This window comes from Homalodisca vitripennis, chromosome 7 (genome assembly GCF_021130785.1).
Source record: "Homalodisca vitripennis isolate AUS2020 chromosome 7, UT_GWSS_2.1, whole genome shotgun sequence".
In the NCBI taxonomy this organism is placed as follows: Eukaryota; Metazoa; Arthropoda; class Insecta; order Hemiptera; family Cicadellidae; genus Homalodisca; species Homalodisca vitripennis.
The window spans coordinates 130,676,302-130,697,858 of NC_060213.1; the positions used below are offsets into that span (position 1 = coordinate 130,676,302).

Genomic DNA, 21,557 nt, shown 5'->3' on the forward strand with positions numbered 1-21,557 from the left:
ACACTGAACCTTGTGGTACCCCTATTGTAACATTTTTAAGATCCGATTTGTCTCTACCTTGTACTACCATTTGTTTTCTACCATTGAGATATGATGAAAAGAGCTTCAATTCCTCACCTTTTACACCGTAACCTTCCAGTTTTTTTTAAGAGTAATTTATGTGGAATACAATCAAAAGCTTTAGATAAATCTATCAAGGTAGCTGAACAAATCATTTTATTTTCAAAGCCATCTAAAAACATTCGAAACCACTGACTCCACAGCTTGAATTGTATTACGGCTAGGTATAAAACCAAACTGTTCTTTACAAATGTACCCCTTGTTTAACATATAAAAATATAATTGATTCTTAATGCAGTACTCAAATACCTTGCTAAAAATTGGAACCAATGATATAGGACGATAACTAGCAGGATTAGACTTGTCACCCTTCTTATAGATAGGGGTGACTTTAACAACTTTCAAAACTCTTGGAAAAAATACCTTGCTGAAGCATAATATTGTATAAGTATACTAAGGGTTTCAATATAAATAGAATTACTTCCTTTAAGATCTTATTGGAAAATCCATATATGTCTTCACAAGAAGAAGAACTCAACTCTTTTACACATTTTAAGATATCATATTAAAATGTAAGATATCATATTGTAATGTTGCGCCATCTAAAATTACAAGATATGTTATTATGACTAGATATAAGGTACTGATTTAAAAAAATTTTAAAGCTCTGGTCTCATCATTTATGACATTATTATTCAAAAGATAAGCAGCATTGGTAAAATACTCATCAAGTTGTTTTGATTCAATATTATTTGTTTCACCCCCTTTACCATTTTGACAAGTTTCAGCTTTAATAATGTTCCATGCTGCTTTACACTTGTTATTAGACTTTTCAATGTAGTTATTGTTTGCCGCTATTTTTGCCTGCTTTATTTTAAATCTATATGATCTTTTTGCCACCATATAGTCATTCTTAAACCTATTTTTCTCTAAATCACTATTGCATTTCTGAAACCTATCATACAACAACAACAATATCTCTCTTGATTTTTTAAGTTCAGGAGTAAACCATTTGACTTTTTGTTCTCTTTTTAAGGATGTAGACTTAATTTCTCTAACATTACAACAATAATTATAAGTATCTGATACTATTTTTATAAAATAACTAAACGCTTCATCTACATTACTAAAAGAACTTAGCTCTAACCAATCCAATAATTCAAGATGATTTTTAAATACAGCAATTGCACATGGTTTTACATTCCTAATACTACGATACATAACTTCTTTTTCTTTGGTTAACAAGGTTTTATTATTAAATGTAGCAATAACACTAGAATGGTCTGATAGATGAGCTTGAAAGACTTCACAATTAGTTCTATTTGGCAACTCATTAGTTATGATGTTATCTAAGCAGGAATTTTTTTCTTGTGTTTTCTTTATTTAGGCAATACAGATTATATGATCGTAGAAGGTTTAGAAAAGTTTCACTTTTAGTTGTATTCTTTTTTATGTTTATGTTAAAATCCCCTGCTATGATTATTGTCCCAACATATTTATGTACTAAAAATTTAAGAAAAATATCAAAAAGGTAAATGAACATAGCAACATCTGAGTCCGGAGTTCGGTAAATGCTTACAATAACAGTTTGAACACTCTGCAAGTAGATAGCTGATACTTCAAACTCTTTTTCTACACAAAAGTTCTGTACATTAATAATCCTATAATCTAATCCATTTTTCACAAAGATACAACAACCACCTTTGGTGAGTGGTGGTTTTCTACAATAAGTAGCAGCTAAAGTGAACCCAGCCGGAATGTAGAGCAGGCTTTCATCTTGGCATAGCCAATGCTCATTAATACATAAAACATTACAGCTTAACTTATCTAACACTAAGTCTAAAGAAAATAATTTATTCCTATTTGATTGTAAATTAAGGTGAAATATACTTAAGACTTTGTTATTGAAGGCTGCAGCACCAATGGTGAGGGGTCCTCTTGTGTCGACTTGTCGTTTCCTAAATTGATAGTGGAGTCTACTGGTGTTCTGAGGTTAGAAGAAGGCAAGTGCTCGAGTTGAATGGAGCCAATCCCAGCTGCCTCACAAATCTTCTCTGCCAACCATGTCTTTCCCTTTTTTTGGATTCAGATGCATACCATGAAATGTATGTAAATGTCTCTCCGCCTTACTTGCTTCCACCATGGTCACATTATTGTATGCCTCACTTAGTCCTTTGAGCTCTTCGTTTATTTTTTTGGTCGCTAAATTCACACACGACCAGTCAACCAAATCATACCTAGGTAAGTCTACTAAAATTATGCGTTTGTCACTAAACTTGTCAAGTGTGTCTCTTTAATTTTTGCCAGTGCGTCTCCTCCTTCATTTCTAGCAATGTCATTTGTCCCGGACACAATCACTAGTACATCTTCCTTGTTAGTAAGTTCTTCTTTAATATTCCTTTCTTTCAAAACAACTGAAGTTCGACCACCTGGATTTACAAAACCTACTGACATAAATTTCTCATTGTTAACCATTTCCTTCTTGTTATGATTATTTATTTTTGCATTCACATGCCATGACAAGTCTCTTCCATGACTGTCAGCACAAATCAAGATTTTGTTTACTCTTCCATGAGTGTCCAGTCCGTCACAATCCACATGATCACTATCGTCTGATGGCATTATAGCATGATAGTAATTTTTTGAGATACAATTATGTTCCGTATTTGAATTTAAAATAGAAGAACTAATTTTATATTTTCGCTTCCCTTCACGGAGAACTGTTGCATATAGTTCTGTTTCATTTATTGAATCATTATGTCCTCTTTCAATTGAAGGTACCTTTCTAAGAATAGGTTTAGTAGTAGTTAAGGAATTCGGTAGGCTATATCGTTTACTTTTATGGGACTTTCTAGGAAAATTAGAACTAAAACACTCCTCTGGCTGTGTAATAGACTTGCTCCTTAATTCTTTAATTTCCTGTTGAAGTTTAATTATTTCTTCTTCTTTTTGCAAGACAATAAATTCAAGCGAAGTCTTTTGATTTTTTAGATTTTTTATTTCTTCATTTGCCAGAAACAAATCTTTGTTTACAGTTTTCAAGACACAGTTTACATTTTCTAATTGTTCTTTTAATTCAAAATTAACTTCATTAGTTATTATCTCTTCTTGTCCCAAGTCCTCACTTATCGACAAATTTTCATCCAAAGAGTTGGTATTGCTTTCCTCAGAGGACTCATCACAAGAATCTTCATCTAAATTTTTATTCATGCATTTATTACAGGTCCATATTATATTAGTTTTACTCAATTCTTTGAACGCCTTTAGAGTGAGGTTCGTACATTTCAAATGGTACCATTTAAGGCAGTTACTTCTGCACAATACAGCTCTACTATTGTTAGAAACATTTTTACTGCATTTACCACAAGGAGAATTAGTTTTACTTTCTTTTTTACCTTGTTTCGTCATTTTAAAATATATTTCAAAGTTCACTAATTTATGTGGCAGTGAAAATAAAAATATTTACAGATATTCAGGTAGTCCTATATATAAAAATATGTACAGAAATACACCTTGTCCTACAAATAAAAATGTAAAAATTTTACTGTCAAATAAATAGTATTTATTTTGTCAGTTCAATAAAATAAAAATCACTAAGTAATATTAGCTCAATTAAATTTATCAAGCAAAAAGTTTCACTTGAAGTCAGATTTGAACCCAGTACCTCTATGTTGCCAAGCAGAGACTCTTACCACTGAGCTATACTACTTGATGTTTAAGATAGCTTATCAGTGCTAGATAAGGTATTCAATTAACAGGCAAACTTGGTTATACCATGTCACAGCAAACAGGCCATATGACTCAACTTCACTTTCAAAAAATAAAAAAAAACTATTCAAAAAAATAAAAACTATTAGTCTGGAAGGTTGCTTCTTATTATCTCATTTAGAGCCTGTTACTTTAAAAAGATATTAATGTTGTGGAATACATTTAAACTGTCTGCATAATAAACATGTATATAGGTTATAATGTCTATGCAATTTTCTTGATCAAAGCTCAATTTAATACTTTAAAAATCAACTGATACCTATTATTCCAGTACTTTCAGGATAGAGAAGACTCACTTATCCAACATCCAAAAAACGCTTTTGAAAGACTTTACATTAAAAACTTATTTAAATTATAGTTGCAACCAACTTTCCACACAAGCAAACCAGCAGACGACTCCTTCTATGATTAACTAACCTTCTGTAACTTTATGACAACATTGTTCACATCCACGTCACTCGCGTTGTCCACCTCCAGGATCACAGGGATGTTCTGACCTGGCACATATCCAGCTTGTGGCAAGTTCAGGACCATCGTCAGAGGACAACACATGCAGCGGAAAAACTTTTCCACTTGTCGTTTTATTGGCTTCTGAAACATATTCAGGAGAGAAGTCTTATTGAAAAACAACTTAAGAGGCTAGATGTAGATTTTGCAACGAAGATAAGGATCAATGGAATACTATTTCTTATCATTTTTTTAAACAAATTTGTAAAATAATGCAGTTATATTTAGAATATTACTGTTAATAATAAGTAATTAGAGTAGACTATTTATATAATACTCATGAAAATGTTTTTTTTTTTTGGGTAAATTAATAATATATAATTATTACAACAGATACTTGTACACCAGGTTTACTCCGGGAATAATTTGGTCACCCTTAGATAGTACATGTTTAGATAGACAAAATTGGCACACAAACCCTCTGTGTCCAATCTCACAAAACCTTCAAAGGCAACTTTGAGCAGCTTTTTTAGGGATCCAACGTGTTTCATACAAATGATGTAATAGTTCCATTTGGTTGGTTTCTCTTACTCATAAAGAAATAATTTAAACAATCAAGCAGAAAAGCATGCACTTGCAAAGATTAGTATGATAGTTCACTCATCATGTTATAATCATGCAAACAAATACTTAATTTTTTAGTAAGGCAGTGGATTTTGCTAACACATAGCTAATAAATCCACAGGGTTGCTACAGGAGTCCAATAATGAAATTCCCTGACTTTTCCCTGATTTCCAGACCAAATTTTTCATTTTTCCCTGACTTTTTACGATGCAATCCCCAGGGTTTTTGGCAATTAATGGGTGGAAAAAAGCGGTGTTGAGGCTAACAGGGTGGCAAATATAAAAAAGCAAAAAATAAAGTGAACACAGTTTAATACGTACAAAAAGATTGACTTAAATGATCTGATTAAATGATCGCGGCGGCAGTAAGTTTATTTGTGTAAAGGGATTTTATATTTTTCCCTGACCAACGTCGAAATTCCCTGACTTGAGACCGGATTCCCTGACTTTTCCCTGGTTTCCAGTTCTGTTTTTTCCCCTGACTTTTCCCTGACCTGTAGCATCTCTGATCCATTGATTTCCTATAATGCTATGAAATATAATTTTCTTTAACACTTTGAGTGCTGGCCCTAAATAACATGTAACTCTGTAGAATGCTGGGCGTTTTTGGTGGTTTTCAAAAATTTATTTAAAAAAAAAGTATTTGAGGTATAAGAAAAATACTTGCATGCCTAAATTCAGCTTACTTTCGTCTTTCTTTTAACATGAGATTGTTAGTGGTTTTTTCAAAAACTACACATAAAAAATGTTTTTTGAAAAACATATATTTAAAAGGAAAAATTATTTTTTTAGACAGTTTTTTTATCTAACATACTAAACTAAGCATATATACAATTATTTACAATGACCCATTTACAAATATAAACAGTCCTTTGAATAATACAAATCATGTTTTTATGTCTTGTAGTTTTTTGACAAAAAAACTATGCCGACATATTGATGGGTCGGCATCACTTTCGTCGTCAGTACTGTTTTCAGCATCTGTAACATAATAACATACTATGTAAAATATAAATATATTTTCATTTTATTCATATGAATAGAATATTAGTTGAATAAAGTTAATTTATTATAAAACAAATTATAGTTTGATTCACGAAAACAATAACATAACCAAACTTTTAGACTGATGTGTATGTGATAAATAGACTTATTCTTACCTGAAATATGTGTCTCATCTTCTTCCATGAAATCAGGATCAATGTCAGAACCGTCAAAAATACTATCAACACCAATAAAACTATCTTCATCTAATACATCACTGATCGCAACGTTGTTCAAGCTGCGAGAAGCCATGATTGCGACATAGACTGCCGGCCGCAACGAACGTCACGTCTCGGCACGTAATCAAAGCGACTGAAGTTGCTTTGTCACCAAGCTCATTCAATACATCTAACGGTGAATTGTGTTACTAAAAACCCAAAAAAACATTGTAGAGTAGGCAAAACCCGTTTAATACGGACAATGTAATATAATACCAATTGAAATGACAACCACGTAAAACTACGGGATTAGCATTCTTCGGAAGTTTCGCTGTTCCGTAAAATTATGGGATTAGCACTCTAAGTGTTAAAGTTCACAGTTATTATTTATTACAACGAAAAACTCATTATAAGAGGTAAACGTAAAAAGGAAAACAGGAAATTTTAGTTAAAAATTAACATATTTACTGATAAAAATCTAAAAATAATTATTTACCATACTGTTAATCTGATATAAATTCAAATTCATGGAACAATCTAATAAAACTGAAAGATTATAAAAGCTACTATTATAGTATTTTTTTATTTAAGATTTCATAGAGAAGGTCTATTATTTTATCTTATCATCTGGGAAGACAAAGGATATATTTGGTTATGGCTCTATAGGATGCAGAACAGATGAGCAGGTGGATAGGACTAGACAAAGGGCTTATCCCTCCCCCAGCCGTGGAGTAAAGGTCGTCTATACATACTTCCTTGCCAACTGTGATAAGCATGGAGTGTGCACCAGCCATTTTTAAGACCTTTTGTGAGCTAAAAAAACTCTCCAATAGACACAATGTGTAATATTGGATATAATCATGCTAGGAATTTTGGTTAGTCTACAATTCTAATATATTTCATTCTACGGCGAGGGAAGGGTTTAAGGCTCATTTCCCACTGTTGTGTTACCGTACATCGCTTGAATCTAGTGGGTGGCCTATCTCAAAATGTGGGGGGTCAAATCGTTTTGGAAATTTTTACAAATTTTAAAAAAGTATTAGAGGAAAAATCCTCTTTAAAAAGAGATTAAGAAATCATCTAGTTCTGGGATTATTCTACTAGTTGTTTTGTGTTAGTTGCAGGATGGTGAGATGCATTCATTTTTATTTGCTATGACAAGATTATGTTGTGTTTAATGTAATTCTTTCATTTTACGATTTATTGACCATTATAATACATTTATTGTATACAACATGTATTATTGTAACCGGACCTTGGTCATACATGTAATTCATATCAACGACAATAAAAGATGAATGTTTGGGAAATCCTTAAACACTTTCCTTAAAGCTCTGATTCGTCCTCATGTGCCTATTTTTTGTTTGAGTAAATACAAAAAAAAGTAATACAAGGGAGATGATTTCTAGGTAGTCAAGAAGTTAATGAATGAATGCACAATTGGTTGACAACTTTACTAACTCAAAGAAAGATCTTCAAGCTTCCAAAATGATGAAACAAATTGTTCAGCATGCAAGAGGCTATGTTACAATAAGTTATAGATGAGTTGTATGTTGTAAATAAGTACAGTTTACATTTGAATGACTCATATTATACTCACAATGAAACTTGATAGTACAAAGTTTTATGTTGTTACTTTGCACTCTGCCAAAACAAGAAAAATACTCAAGTCCGTGTAAACACCTCACCATTAGAAGAAATAGAAACACTAATTCATATGTTCAGAAAGGTTATTGAAGAGTGATAATAGGTTAATTCATGCCATGCTGCAAGAGTTTAAATAGACTGAATCATTCAACCTTGGCTTCTGCGATGTTGTTGAGATTAACAATAGTCTTAATGCTCAATGTTTTCTCCACTTTTAAATCAACACCCCAGGGGATTTCTACTTTAGCTTTAATGAAATATTGAATTTTGCCATGTTCACTCTTAAAAGACGAAGGCAGTATTGTCGGCAGAGTCGTGGAGAACAGACACACATATTCTCCTGGCAGTAGAGTCTGCATTTCACCTGGAAAACCATCCATTTCAGGCCAATCACTTCATAATACTGGGATGAAATTTTATACTCGTGGTTTACTATTGCTATATTGGATAGTGTGGAATTTTCCATTCTGCAATGGCATAAAAATAGTGGTTTATCAGGGTGCCTAGCAAAGTGGCTTGAAGAAATTCCCTGAATTTTCTATTAAAAAAATTTGTCCATATCCTATTACCGGTAAAAGAATAGTTTTATTTATAAATAATCTGAGTTTCAAAATATGGACACAAATACTGATTAAAATACAAAAATTAGTATAAAAAATGAGTAATAAGCTAATATTTTTTTCAAACAAAGTTACAAAGATTATTTAAAGTTGAAGTAATGATAGGCTTGTATATGCAGTGTATTGTGGTGTTTAGAATTTACAACCCGAGTCCATAAAGTTCCAGGTTAACAAAACTTGTCTCGCACCTTCTGAATACTCAAAAGTAATGAGCAAAATATAAAAATAAGTGACTTTTTTTGACAACCATTACAAACGTAATGTATACAAAGCAACAACTTTACGAAGCAATATTTTACAACATATTTAGCTAATTAAACTGGGAAATATATGTATAGATTGAAGAATATGGCATTTTTATTTATTTAAGAAATTCTCTTTACAACAAAGATCTTACTTTACTGTGTGTGTGTGAGTGAGTTCATACTGCAGCCCAAGCAATGTTTATACTTTAAAAAAAATCGAAAATATTTTGACTGGCAATATCAAGACAAACACAAACTGAAAACAAAATTACTTTTTTCCGATTCAATTATTTTGTATTTGGCTGTATCTGTTACATATGCGTTTAAATAAGCAAACTAACATATGATCGAAAGACCAAATACCTGTCAAACGACTCTTATTTACATTAAATTGTATAAATGGCAATAGCCTTATTTAATTTCAATAAACATTGAGTCACAAAAAGTACTCGCTCCACTGGGAGCTATATATATATATATAGAATTGCAAGCAAAATATTTACAAAACTAGGATAATTTTTTAATTAGGATATTCATCTACGGATATTCATATACTAAGTACAATAAACACATTATAGCGATTGGTAACTTTTATACTGCCGATTAGCTGTCGTTCGGGAATAAACAAAGCAGATACTCGTGACAATCTACTATTGTAAATCTAAAAAATAATAAGTGCAAGCAAGATATTATTTTTTAAAACTCAGACAATTATGTTAATAACACTATTTATTTACAATTTTTCAAGAAAATACAACAACAAAAACGATTTGGTGATCGGTAATTTGTATATTCCCGATAATATTAATGACATGGCGAGTCTCTACAGAATCCTACAATTTACAGTAAAATATGAATGAATTTATAAATATTGATTTTTCTTGAACACTGTGTCCTCATCGACAAGTCATGTTGACTTAGTGAGGTTCTAATGTTGTAATGATACTTACACTTCGTAATGTTCTGTAGATTGATGATGACATCCCTAGTTGTTATCATAATTCCATAAAACTGACATTTTAAACAAAACATTTCAGACATTTCATAACCAGACAATTTTCCCGGTCTATAATGAAATTCCGATTTTCTCCACATTGGTAAAATTCCCTGACTATTCCTGATTTTTCCTGGCGGCCATAGTCACTCTGTATATGTATTTCTCAGGAAACATTTTTAATCAACAGAGAAAATACTAAAACACAAAGAAAGTTCTGAATAGTCCAAAGGTGAGCGGGATTGGTGAAAACTGTTTGCAACTTTATTACAATAATAATAATAATATTTTATTGCCATACAAAATTTTTACATTCATCGACAAAGTCAAAGTACAGCCAGTAGCCAAGTCAAACTTAGTTTACTAATCAAAATGTTAGTGTATATAAACTAATTTACCATAAACTATTATCATAAACTATTACAAAATAAAAAATTACATAAAGTATTTTTGGTTAAAAACCAATACAAGGTACAGGTACATCATGTAATGATTGCCAAAGCTAAACAAATTCTCTTTATTCTTTAAAATCTATTATTTATTACTCTTTAGCTATGTTTCAGTGGATGACTTTTTAAACTTTCACCTATATTAAATATTTGCCAACACTGTGGAGACAAAGAAAAAGGCTAAAGTAACAAATTTCATATGTACAGCTGTATTTTTAATTAACTCTTCCTAAGTTGCTTCTCTAGAGAGGGTGTATTGGCTTGTCTTCTCAATGGACAAAAGAAAGCAAGCTGAACTCAAAAGCTTTTATTGTAACTATTCTTAAATAATTGAAGAATCTTGAAGCATTGCAAAAAGTTAAAATGAACCACTGGTAAATGAATACAAATTTTCCAATATTAATTTTATTATTGCAATAATAAAATGATATTGGAAAATTTGTATTCATTTACCAGTACCTACTTCATTTAATCTGAAATAATTTATATAACGGGAGTTATATGTGTATTTGATACAGATTGTTTTAGACTGTGTTATTATAATACCTACCCAGAAGGTAGTACATTATGGAAAAGTATTCTTCAGAAGCACAGAAGGTAACCACCTCATATTCGTTACTCCTGCATGTTTCATGTCTACCCTTGAACGAAACTTTGGCTTCTCCAAATAAATGAAGTTTTACATCTAAATAAAAAGAAAAAACACACAATCACTTGAGTCAATAATTAATAAGCAATTGATCAATAATTCATAAATAATTATTCCAACCTAATTTATAAAATCAATGGTACAATAAACAAAATCAAATCATCATTCATTCCTAGTTTTTAAATAAATTGTTTTTATCACTAAAAGTAGATTTTGTGTAGAGTTCTTTCTTACAAATGTCACTTTTTTCTGAAGGCCCTTTTTTATTTCCTTCTAGAAGTTTACTAGCTGAAATCTTTTATTTCAAACATAACAGGCCTAAACCTTAAGGCTTAATGTATATATTATAACACTGTTAATTATATATTCTTACTAAAACAAGGTAAAAAAAGGTGGGGGCTTCTAACATTGTATTCGGGGAGCTAATCTAAATAAACCTTTAAAAACTAGATAGATTTTGTAAACAAAATCAGCCAACTGCAATCCCCTTCAAAGTAGCACTAACCAAAATTTTCCAACTTAACCTGACCAAATATAACCCCCCCCCCCCCCAATCCCAAGACCACCCCCTTCCAAAGGTGTGTTAAAAAAGTAACAGGAATTTTGAAGTTTCACGGGTAAGTACAGTCCGATTGTCAAAATTTTTGTTTTAATATGTTGGTACTCATGCTCCTGATGTATAATACAATTTCCAGCTGTATTCATTGTTTACTTTTTCAGTGGCAGCTGCTAGGGTTAGACATGTTTTATGAACTCAGTAATTCTTATCTGTTAAAAAAAATGTATAAAAGAATTAGTATCAAATTTTGTATGAAAAATGAAATAAAGTATATAACAAAAAGTGTTGGAAATGTTAACAAAGGCTTATAGTGAGTTTACTATGAGTGAAACAAAGGTTTACAACTGGTATTCAAAGTTAAAAACATTTCAAAAATGGGCTTGAAGGGGAGCCCTCTGGACACCCCAGCACATCAATAATCAGTGAAAACGTAAAAAATTGAAGGGGCTGGAGCGAGCAAAGGTAGCAAAGTACTGGGGGCCAAGAAATGGAGTTTGAAGAATTTGTTGACTTCAATGATGATGTAGCAGTATGTGGAGGTCTAACGGATGAAGATATCCTAGCTTCTGTTCAACCCTCAAATCTTCAAGAAGATGAAGCAGCTGAAGATGAGGCGGATAAACAAGAGGAGAGTGGTCAACCTGTACTGTCAAGAAAAGACGCAAGAGAAGCTATTGATGTTTTTTCGAGGAGAAAAATTGCTTTGAGTTAGATTCCACTTTGGATATGGCAATCATTCACGTGGGGAAACGATCAAAAATTGATAACTCTTTCAAGACTTGAATGCAATTTTTTATTTTTTGTGAAAATATTGATCTGTTATGTATAATTGTTTTAAATTATATATGTATAAGTGATTTAATACATACATGGATACTGTATTTTGTTAAATTTTTGCCCTCTGTTTTTGACCTAGGTCAACATTGAAAAATATCTTCAGTTATGTAAACACTGATTTGCAATATGGAGGTTGGCCATAATAATCTTCGTTTTGAAGAAGTTATCTCAGAGCGAGGAGAAACCTGTGTATAATACAAATAACGGCAGTATTAAACCTCAATAAAATGCACCTCTTTATTACGGATACCTTGATAAGACGAATGTTTTCTGTAGCCCTGGAAATTAATCTTATCGAGGTTCGACTGTACATAATATAAAGTATATCTGAACAAAAACAATTTATTCTCTCACATTGATTGTACAGATAAATTTCAAATCCGGGTAAATGAATTATCTAGAATTGATAAACAATTGGTGACTGATTTTAAGCAAATGTGCAACATAGTTTCTTCTTTTTTTTAATCTACCTGAGGGCTGCCAATTTGAGGAGATGAAGTGTTTGGATCATAGCGTAATAGTAACTTTGTGATGTGCCTTAAATTGATTGCTAAGTATAATTCTTCTATCAGCTCACGTTTTGTGCTATGGAAATCCAGGTAGTGGGAAGTCTCATATGAATCCATTAATTTGCATCGAACCTATTAAAGTTATAGGAGGAAAGTGGTTTCTAATACTATTGAAAATTTCATGTTGTGTAAATATTATTCAGTAATAGTTGAGTTGGCTCATTGTGCGGTTTGTAAATGAGAAAGGAAAGACATGACAAATTTATAACATTCCTAAAGAATTCTGGGGACACAGGTGAAAACCGTGCAGACACAGTGTAACAGAATCTGGTAAGTTTTAACGGTTCAAATATGCTTAGTAAGTATTCTTGTATGCAAGGCACACTGAAAGTAATCAATCCACTGGGTTTCTACATTTCCTGTATGGCCACTCAGGAAAATTTTGAGTGGTTCTGTAGCAACAGTGTTGTAGTAAATATACAGAATGTTTTATCTTTCACAGAACATGTTTGATTATTTTTCTAGATCAGCACATAAATGAAATTTGTTTACATATTTTTTTTGGGTTAAAAAGTTCAACACTGAAGTGATTAAGTCAGACTCGTTGGAATACTAAAGAGGAAACATTTAGATGTCTAAATTTAACGTAGCTATGGTAGGAAGGGTTGCTTCAATTAGAATGTTGAATTTAGCTACAGCTCATCTTCCTTTTATTGCAGGTCTGGTATCTGATGATGTAGATTTGACTGCTGAAATCTGGGGTCATGTTCGTCTGAGGAGATCAACAGAAAGTTGACGATGAAGAAGCTGAAAACGAACCTTTACATCAATTGTGCACGTGATGAGACTTGACACTTCACCCATTTGTAGGTGTCTCTGATGTCGAAACAATGTAAAGGTTGTAAGGATATTGGGAGAGAAAATCCCTCCTACAGTACCAAAGTCCCTCATATTGCAAACCCCCTCGTACTGCGTGTCCTTAACCCAATATCTTTTGCATTACTTAATGTTGATTGCACTGCAATTTTTGTTATAAATGGCATTACACATTGTCAAGATAATTCTGACTATTTTTTCATCAGGGTTGATATGAAGTGGGTATTGTAAACCAGTACAATAAATATTAGATATCAATTTTTACATAGGTCTACTGCAATTCAACTTTAAAGATAAGATGAAAACCAACTTTTGTTTAACTCTGGATCTGGCAGTTCCAGGCACTATTTTGCTAGTACACCTTCATTCAAACCTATGTAGAATATTTATTATTGAAGTAAACTAAACACTCCGACACACACAATTCACTAGGGTTGGTCAACTAGTGGATAGTTGAATGATTGTAAGCACTCACTCAATCCAATCTACTGAACACGATATCTTACCGACTCTGCCCCCCAGAACTCAGATAACAGATACGTTATCAGGCTGCTATCAGTCCCGACCGCAGATAATATTCAAGTAAACAGATTATCCAGACACAGCACACAAACTGAACATTAAAACATTAGAAACTTAACCACTTATGAATATACCCCCTAAAATCATGTTATTTGTCATTTGCACCCCCTAGTACTTTAGATATTTTTTGTTCAGAAGGGTGTGAGCAGAATACGTTGATAACGTCAAATTCGTGATTTGCCGCTCCAGCCTTTTACTTATAGCTACCATAAATTCAATAGAATGCTGTATTTTTGGCCATTCAAATTACTAGAGCAGAGGGTCCTACAGGCTTCAAAGAACAGATAGGTTAACTATTATGTCCACTGAGATAACCCTAATGTCAGTGATAATTTTATTGCAACATCTGATGAATACCTAAAATTGTCCTTTATATCAGTTATAACTACCTATGTACAGGGTGACCTTGACGTTACCAATTAGAATTCGATTAGCATAATGTATGACTGATTTCAAAGAATATCAAACATAATGTAATAGATAAAACCTGTTACATTTATTTGATGAAACTAACCTCTTATTTTTGTGTGTCTATTCAACCAAAATTGTAAATTTTCCGGATACTACAGAACCGGCATAGAAAACAGCATCTGGGTTATCTAATACAAGCTTAAAAATTTTCTATTCCCATCTCTAATTCTTATAAGAACTTATGTAGCATGAAAACACTCAGAACACAACTAGATAACAGTGACAGTAACACGACAGGAGTGCAACAAACTACACCTACAAGGAAAATACGGCACTTCGATGTACAATGCAACGCAAACTGAATCAAGACGAGAGAGAGATGAATCACGAATCAACTTTTACTACGACACAACCTAAACAGCTGAACACTACAAAAAATATTTTCTTTTATTTATAAGGCATAGTATTGTAATCATAAAACTGTACAGTTTTTGTATTTTCTTATAAAAGTAGTCTTTTATAAAGTGTGGTTACAATAGAGATCTTGTACAGGGTGGAGCGCGGCAATTTGCTTTTTTGCACTGCAGGCTGTGGCGGCACTGTTGGTCGAAGAGAGGGGAGAGTGGGCGTGGCTTATAGTGGCTGACGGGAGATTTGTATTCCTCCGCGTTCCAGTTGCCATCATGCAGTGGACACGAGAGGAGAGGTCGTTTTGTGTTGAAGCGTATTTTTCAAATGCCCACTCGATCACTGCAGTGCAGCGTGCTTTTCGTTTACGATTCGCTGTTCCCCCACGCGGACGTATTCCTGGTCAGCAACCAATTGTAAATTGGGTAACTGCATTCAGAACAGCAGGGAATGTGTCATGTGTACGAAGGGGACCTCAGAGAAGGATTACAACACCGGAAAACATCGATAGAGTTAGAGCAGCAGTACTGCAATCTCCAAAACGCTCTGCTCGGAAGCAATCACTTGCTCTTGGCATTTCAAGACGTTCTCTCCACCGATTCTTAATGATGAACTGAGATTTCACCCGTATAAAGTGTGCGTGGTCCATCAATTGTCAGCACGGGACTATTTGACACGGCATGTACTTCTTGTGAAGACATGCTTGCAACTATACCGCGTGACGCAATTGTGTTCTTTTCTGATGAGGCACATTTTCACCTCAGTGGGTGTGTCAACAAGCAAAACGCTACTAAAGTGAAACAAACCCCACAAGAGTCCTCTGCATTCGGACCGCGTCACTGTGTGGTGCGCCATATCACGAGTAGGCATCATTGGCCCTTTCTTTTTTCAGGATAACCGTCTTGCCATAACTGTGAACTCCGAACGGTACTTGACTATGATACAGGATTTTTTCAGCCGGTTCTTGAGGCAATGCAATTAGAGGATACATGGTTCCATCAGGATGGTGCCACTGCACACACAGCGAGGGTTACCATGAATTTTTTGAGGCAAATGTTTCCTGGACGGCTTATCTCTTTGAGGGGTGATGTGAACTGGCCGGCACGCTCACCAGACTTAGCCCCATGCGATTTTTTCCTTTGGGGTTACCTGAAGTCAAAGGTCTATATCAACCGTCCCAACACCTTGGAAGACCTAAGGAACAATATTGAGGCTGAAATTGGCAGAATACCAGTCGACATGCTTGTTAGAGTTAATGAAAACTTCAGAAAACGTATGCAGCAGTGTGTGGATGCCGAAGGTCGTAATGTATCAACATTTGTCAGATACATTATTTAAAACCATGTAATAATTTAAAAATTCCCTTACTGTTCAATATAATGAAAATAAAAATTAACTTTTTCTAAGGTTCATAATTTTTTTACTTTATTTCCAAATCAGCAAATTACCGCGCTCCACCCTGTACAAGCTACGTAGTATAGCTCTAAAAAATGTCTGCAGCAACGACTTTGTCCAATTAATGTTTAAATTGAACGAATTAAAAGATAATTGATTATTAGTTTTCCTTCTAAATGTAAATGTTAGTTCTCCTTTTTTAATAATGAGAACGTTTATTCTTTCCTTGTTTTGATTAAGACTTGCTAATACATAATACTAGTTGTTATAAACTTGTTAATAATAGTGTGACACTGGGATGAATTTAAAAACTGTATTTTTAAAGCTACACGTAGAGCTTTTCATATATGGTACAGTATGTCCCGGATGTAGGCATCCAAACTTCATGAGGTTGTAAATATAGCCTCGAAAAGTGTGTAATATTACTAACAAGAATTCACCTTTGAACACGGCCTATCTCACGCCGTTTTCCGCATATCTGCCTGTATGTGATTTTTGCAAAAAGCTTAAGTTACTCTCAGAAGTTACTTAAGATGAAGCCATGAAACTTGGTATGAATATTGATGGATCTTGATAGTTTACATATTTCGGAAAAGATTAATTTTTGTATAAAATCCCTTTTTTTTAAGACAATCATTTAAAATTTTTGAAGCTGAATATCTAACAAAAATTATTAAAAAAATGTAAAAGACAAAAATTTAAGGAATTTAATATCTAAAAATTATGACATGAAGAGTTTTTAGATTATACAACTATTAACTGAGAACTTGAAATTTTTATCAAATAAAAATTTGATTGTTATTAATAAGAAATTAAACATTTAAATTAAAAAAAAAAAATTGAAATCCTTCTTTAAAACGCCCTTATAATAGGATAAATAATTGATAAATCACATTTATTAGATGTGTAGGTTTAATGTTGTACAGTACAATCACGAATTATAAGCTGATTGTAATATTGACAGTTTATTGTTGGGAAACAAACGTTTTTATTTTTTACTGGTTAGAGGTCATCACTAAACAAAAACAGAGAGGTTCAGATGTTTTCTAGGCAAAGTTTTGCTGTTTAAGTTGCTATTATTGTATATCTTATTTAATTTCTTAATACACCATAATACCTATTTATACAAATGAAGAGTTATCAGAAGTTCATTTTATTTATGGATTGGCTGATCGAAACTCGCGAGAGGCATTGCGACGACTCTATGCATAAAGATGATTTAACAGAAGAAAACCGTATATAGAAACATTCGCAAGTGTTCATAAGTCTCTGAGGGAGCGTGGAACTTTTACTCAAGTTGAGAAGTTGGCCCGTGCAATTTCAGAGACTACATTAAGAGCTCGACAAATTATATATTAAATGCCGTTGAAGAAGTCCCAAGTAAAAGAGTCAGAAGATTATCACAGGATGAAGGAATATTATGACATTCCTTTTGTTTGGCGTATTGTTAAACTTCAACTGTTATATTCATATCATATTCAAAGAGTCCAAAGTTATCTTAAAACAGACTTCCAGCCTAGAACGAATCTGTGAGAATGGTTTTTGAGAAAATATGTTTTGATTCTACTATATCTGGCAAATGTTTATTGATGATGCAAGATTTTTGAGAGAAGATATTTTTGTTTATTACAATAATCTTTTTTGTGGACTAAACTGAGTGCCATATTTGGACTTACAAAACATGTTACCTGAACTATTAAAAGACATGCCTCCATACAAAAGATTCAGTGTGATTTATTCCGGATGGCGGTCCTGCCAGGTCTCTTGATCTAAACGCACTTGAGTTTTTTGTTTGGGATTACCTACACCTTTGATATACAAAACACCTGTGTAAAATATTTAAATGTTTAGGTGAAGAATAGTGAATGGCTGTAATACGATTATACAGAAATCGGGTATTTGCACGAATAAGAAATTCTATGAGAAATTAACTTGAACAATGTATGGACATGAATGTCAGACACATTGAGCACATGTTGTAGGATCGCCAATATTTTTTAATCTAACTAAATATTACAGCCATTAGTTACACAAGAAAGAGCACTTGGCCACTCTTATCACACATAAACTGTTCCTACTGAACCTTTTTTTTAAATAGATTTTATTTTTTCAAATTTTAAACTGTTTATGAATAACAAAGAAGTTTATATTTGAAAAAAAAATTCTTAGTTAGTAGTTGTCCTATCTTAAAAATCTTTATGCCATAATTAGGATTAAATTCTTCAACATTGTTGTCTCTTTTAATAAAATTTAAGGTTTTTTAAATTTTAGCTATAAACATTTTAAATGACCGCTATTTTAAAAAGAAATTTTCTAAAAAAATGAAACCTTTAAGAAATGTGCAAAATATCAAGACCAACATTCATACCAAGTATTTGATTTTATCTTAAGTAACTTCTGAGATATTACACTTTTTGTAAAAATCACACACAGACAGATGGACGGAAAACGGAGCGAGATAGACCACCCATGTGTTCACATCTGATATTTTTGTTTGTTTTGACCTTTGGAATAACCTCCTGAAGTTTGGTTACATACCCTGTATTCATGAGAAGTGGTGGTGTTTGAGTCTCTACACATTAGCCATCCATCTATTCCATAAGTTATGTAATATAACTTTGGTAACTGGACTAATATATTACTACCCGAGCAGGGATCTATCAGCTATTGCAGAGGTTGAAATATTAAAACGGTCCTTCAATGTTAATATAGCAATAACATATTAGGATCGATTTGGAATATTACTGAGACATACTTTGAGTTGATGCTCGCATTACAAGACACGTATCATTGATGATATCAGAATTTGCTAGAGACAATTCATACCGCGGATTGCAGGCTCATGAATGCCTAAGTTCGAAGATAACTCGTTGGTTTTATCCACGGAATTGAAAATGGGTTTTTGTCAAGATCCTTTCTTATATTGTTTTTATGAAGCTTCATTTTTGACCGTTGCCACTACGGTTGAGTAAAAGACCAAGTCCTTTCCGTATAAACATTGTATTGAATTTAGGGTCGTTGTGAAAACGGCACATCTTTTGAGATGTTCAACTACATTGGCAGAAAGGAACGTTGTTGTTACGATATCTGTTGGACAATCGACTTTTTCATTTAATTAAGTGGGTTATAACAACGACCTTCGAAGAAAAGCTTAAATACAGAGCTGGAATTGTTGTCACAACGATTCATAGAGTAAACCTGTATTATTAGTTATTTTCTCAAAAACTATCGTTGAGCCAACGATTAGTAATGCAAAAGATATGGCACACAGTGCCGTCCTTAGGGTGGAACGAGTGGAGCGGCGGCCACGCAGTGAGGCTTTGCTCTAGTCAAAAAATGAAATAAAATTTTCTAAATAAGTAAAAGTGTTGGTTGTATTAAAATAATATATTAGTAATATACATGCCTAAAATATCTATCTGATTAGTGTCAACTTCACAAAGGCTATCGTGATTGCCTTTACAAGAGAGCGTCAGTTGGAGGGTGTTGGTCCTTTCTTATTGAGAGGCTTTTCCATTGAGTTACAGTCCCAGGTTAAGTACTTGGGCGTAATCCTTGATAGGGTCCTTAACTGGGGACCCCATTTGGAAAGAGTTATTGCCAGAGGGAAATGATCTTTAATGCAATGCTGACATGTGCTAGGTGGGTCTTGGAGACAAGCAGAGGCTTTTTGTATTGGCGGCTTTATGTCTCCGTGATTAGACTTGCACTAATGTTTGGGGCTGTTGTCTGGTGGTCAAAGACGGAGGCCAAGATGATGGTGACTGGTATGGCCAGCATCCAAAGTATGGCTTGCCTTGCTATCACTGGGGCTTTCCCAAGTCTGGGGTGCAGCTCTAGACTGTTGCCTAAACCTTGCCCGCCTGGAAATTCTAATTCGAGCTATGGCCATGAGAAGTGGCTTTTGTCTTCCGCAGGCGGGGCTTTGGTCGGCCTCGGGCTGCAGCAGTGGGCACTGCTGAATTAGCATCTCTGCATGTAATCTTTGATCAGATGCCACAAAGAGTTTCTTTCAACAAAACCCTTCAGGATTGTTATACCTTCTAGGGAAGCTTGGTCGGAGGGAAGGAAACCCCTTCCACCAGCGGAGCTTGATTGGTTTACAGACGGCTCTAAAATGGAAAGTGGCACAGGCACCAGAATTATGGTGGTGAGACCATGTAAGGAGCTGGTGGTCCCTGTAGGTCCTTACCCCACAGCTTTTCAGGCAGAAGTCACAGCCATTATGGAGTGTGCTCGTGAGAATATTCGTTGGTGGTAAATGAGTAAGACGATTTGCATTTTCACATATAGCCAGGCAACATTGAAGACCCTGGACTATTTCGTGTTCAACTCCAAACTTGTCTGGGATTGCTATCAAGTCGGTTCTTCCCATGTCAGGATCAATAATATGACTGTTGGGCTTCTGGTGATGAGGGGATCTCTGGGAACGAAAGAGCTGATGCACTGGGCCAATTTGGACTTGGTGTCCATTATGATGGGACCTCAACCGTTCTGTGGCATTTCTAGGTGTGAATCCTTTGGGGCTGTCTCAAATAGGGGGTGAACCCATAAGAGAAGGTGGAGGTTGCATCCGGTTCTGAGAATGAGCAAAATGGTTCTAAAGACACCTTCCCCTAAGATGACCTCTCAATAAGTAGATTGGTGTTTTCTTGGGTTAGGGGTCTCTTGGGACATGGTCACCCGAGGAAGCATCTTCACAGATTTGGTATCCTTCGGGAGGATCCACTCTATAGAATGTGTGATGAGCAGGAGGAAAACCTACTTTGACTATCCTGCATAGCAAGGGAGCGGTACGCCATCTTTGGTAGTCTAGACAAAGGTAGCGAATTTATCTAGGTCCTAATCGGTTGTTTTTTGGCAGTTTGTAGAACTGCTGAAAACCGTAAACTCATCAGCCTCATGGTGTACTCCTAGGGTGTGCAAAAGGCGCTTATGGCTTAGGTGCATGGTAATAGGCCACCCCATAGAAGAAGAAGCTCTAGTAAACCAGCTTAAGGAAATCAATATTGAAGTACAAATATTAATGTTACTTCACAACATTAACATCAACGTCAACATAAAGTTGACTCTTAAGAGCAAAGAGCATATTTGGAAAAAGTTATGATTTTTTTATCTTCTCTGTACGGATGCTGTTAGATTCTCCATATTTCCATGTGATTAATTCCAGAGTGACCTGCTTTTTCTTCTGGAATAATTTCTTGTGGGTTTTCGTAAAATTCTGGATTAGAGTTCCTAAAAAACTCCTTATTTAAAAATTGCATTATGTTGTGTTT

At 33.9% G+C, this 21,557-nt stretch overlaps 1 protein-coding gene across 1 annotated transcript in view; it reads right to left on the minus strand.

Annotated features, from left to right (window-relative positions):
- The window catches only part of LOC124366341 (arrestin domain-containing protein 2-like), a 40,967-nt gene extending 26,351 nt beyond the window's left edge, over nt 1-14,616 (minus strand). The window contains exons 1-4 of the mRNA XM_046822826.1: nt 14,582-14,616; nt 10,606-10,740; nt 7,900-8,111; nt 4,246-4,419 (exon numbers count right to left, since the gene is read on the minus strand). Of these exons, the coding sequence (XP_046678782.1) occupies nt 4,246-4,419; nt 7,900-8,111; nt 10,606-10,621 (402 nt within the window). The 5' untranslated portion in view covers nt 10,622-10,740; nt 14,582-14,616. The remainder of the gene's footprint in view (nt 1-4,245; nt 4,420-7,899; nt 8,112-10,605; nt 10,741-14,581) is intronic.
- Between the last annotated feature and the right edge of the window lie 6,941 nt (nt 14,617-21,557).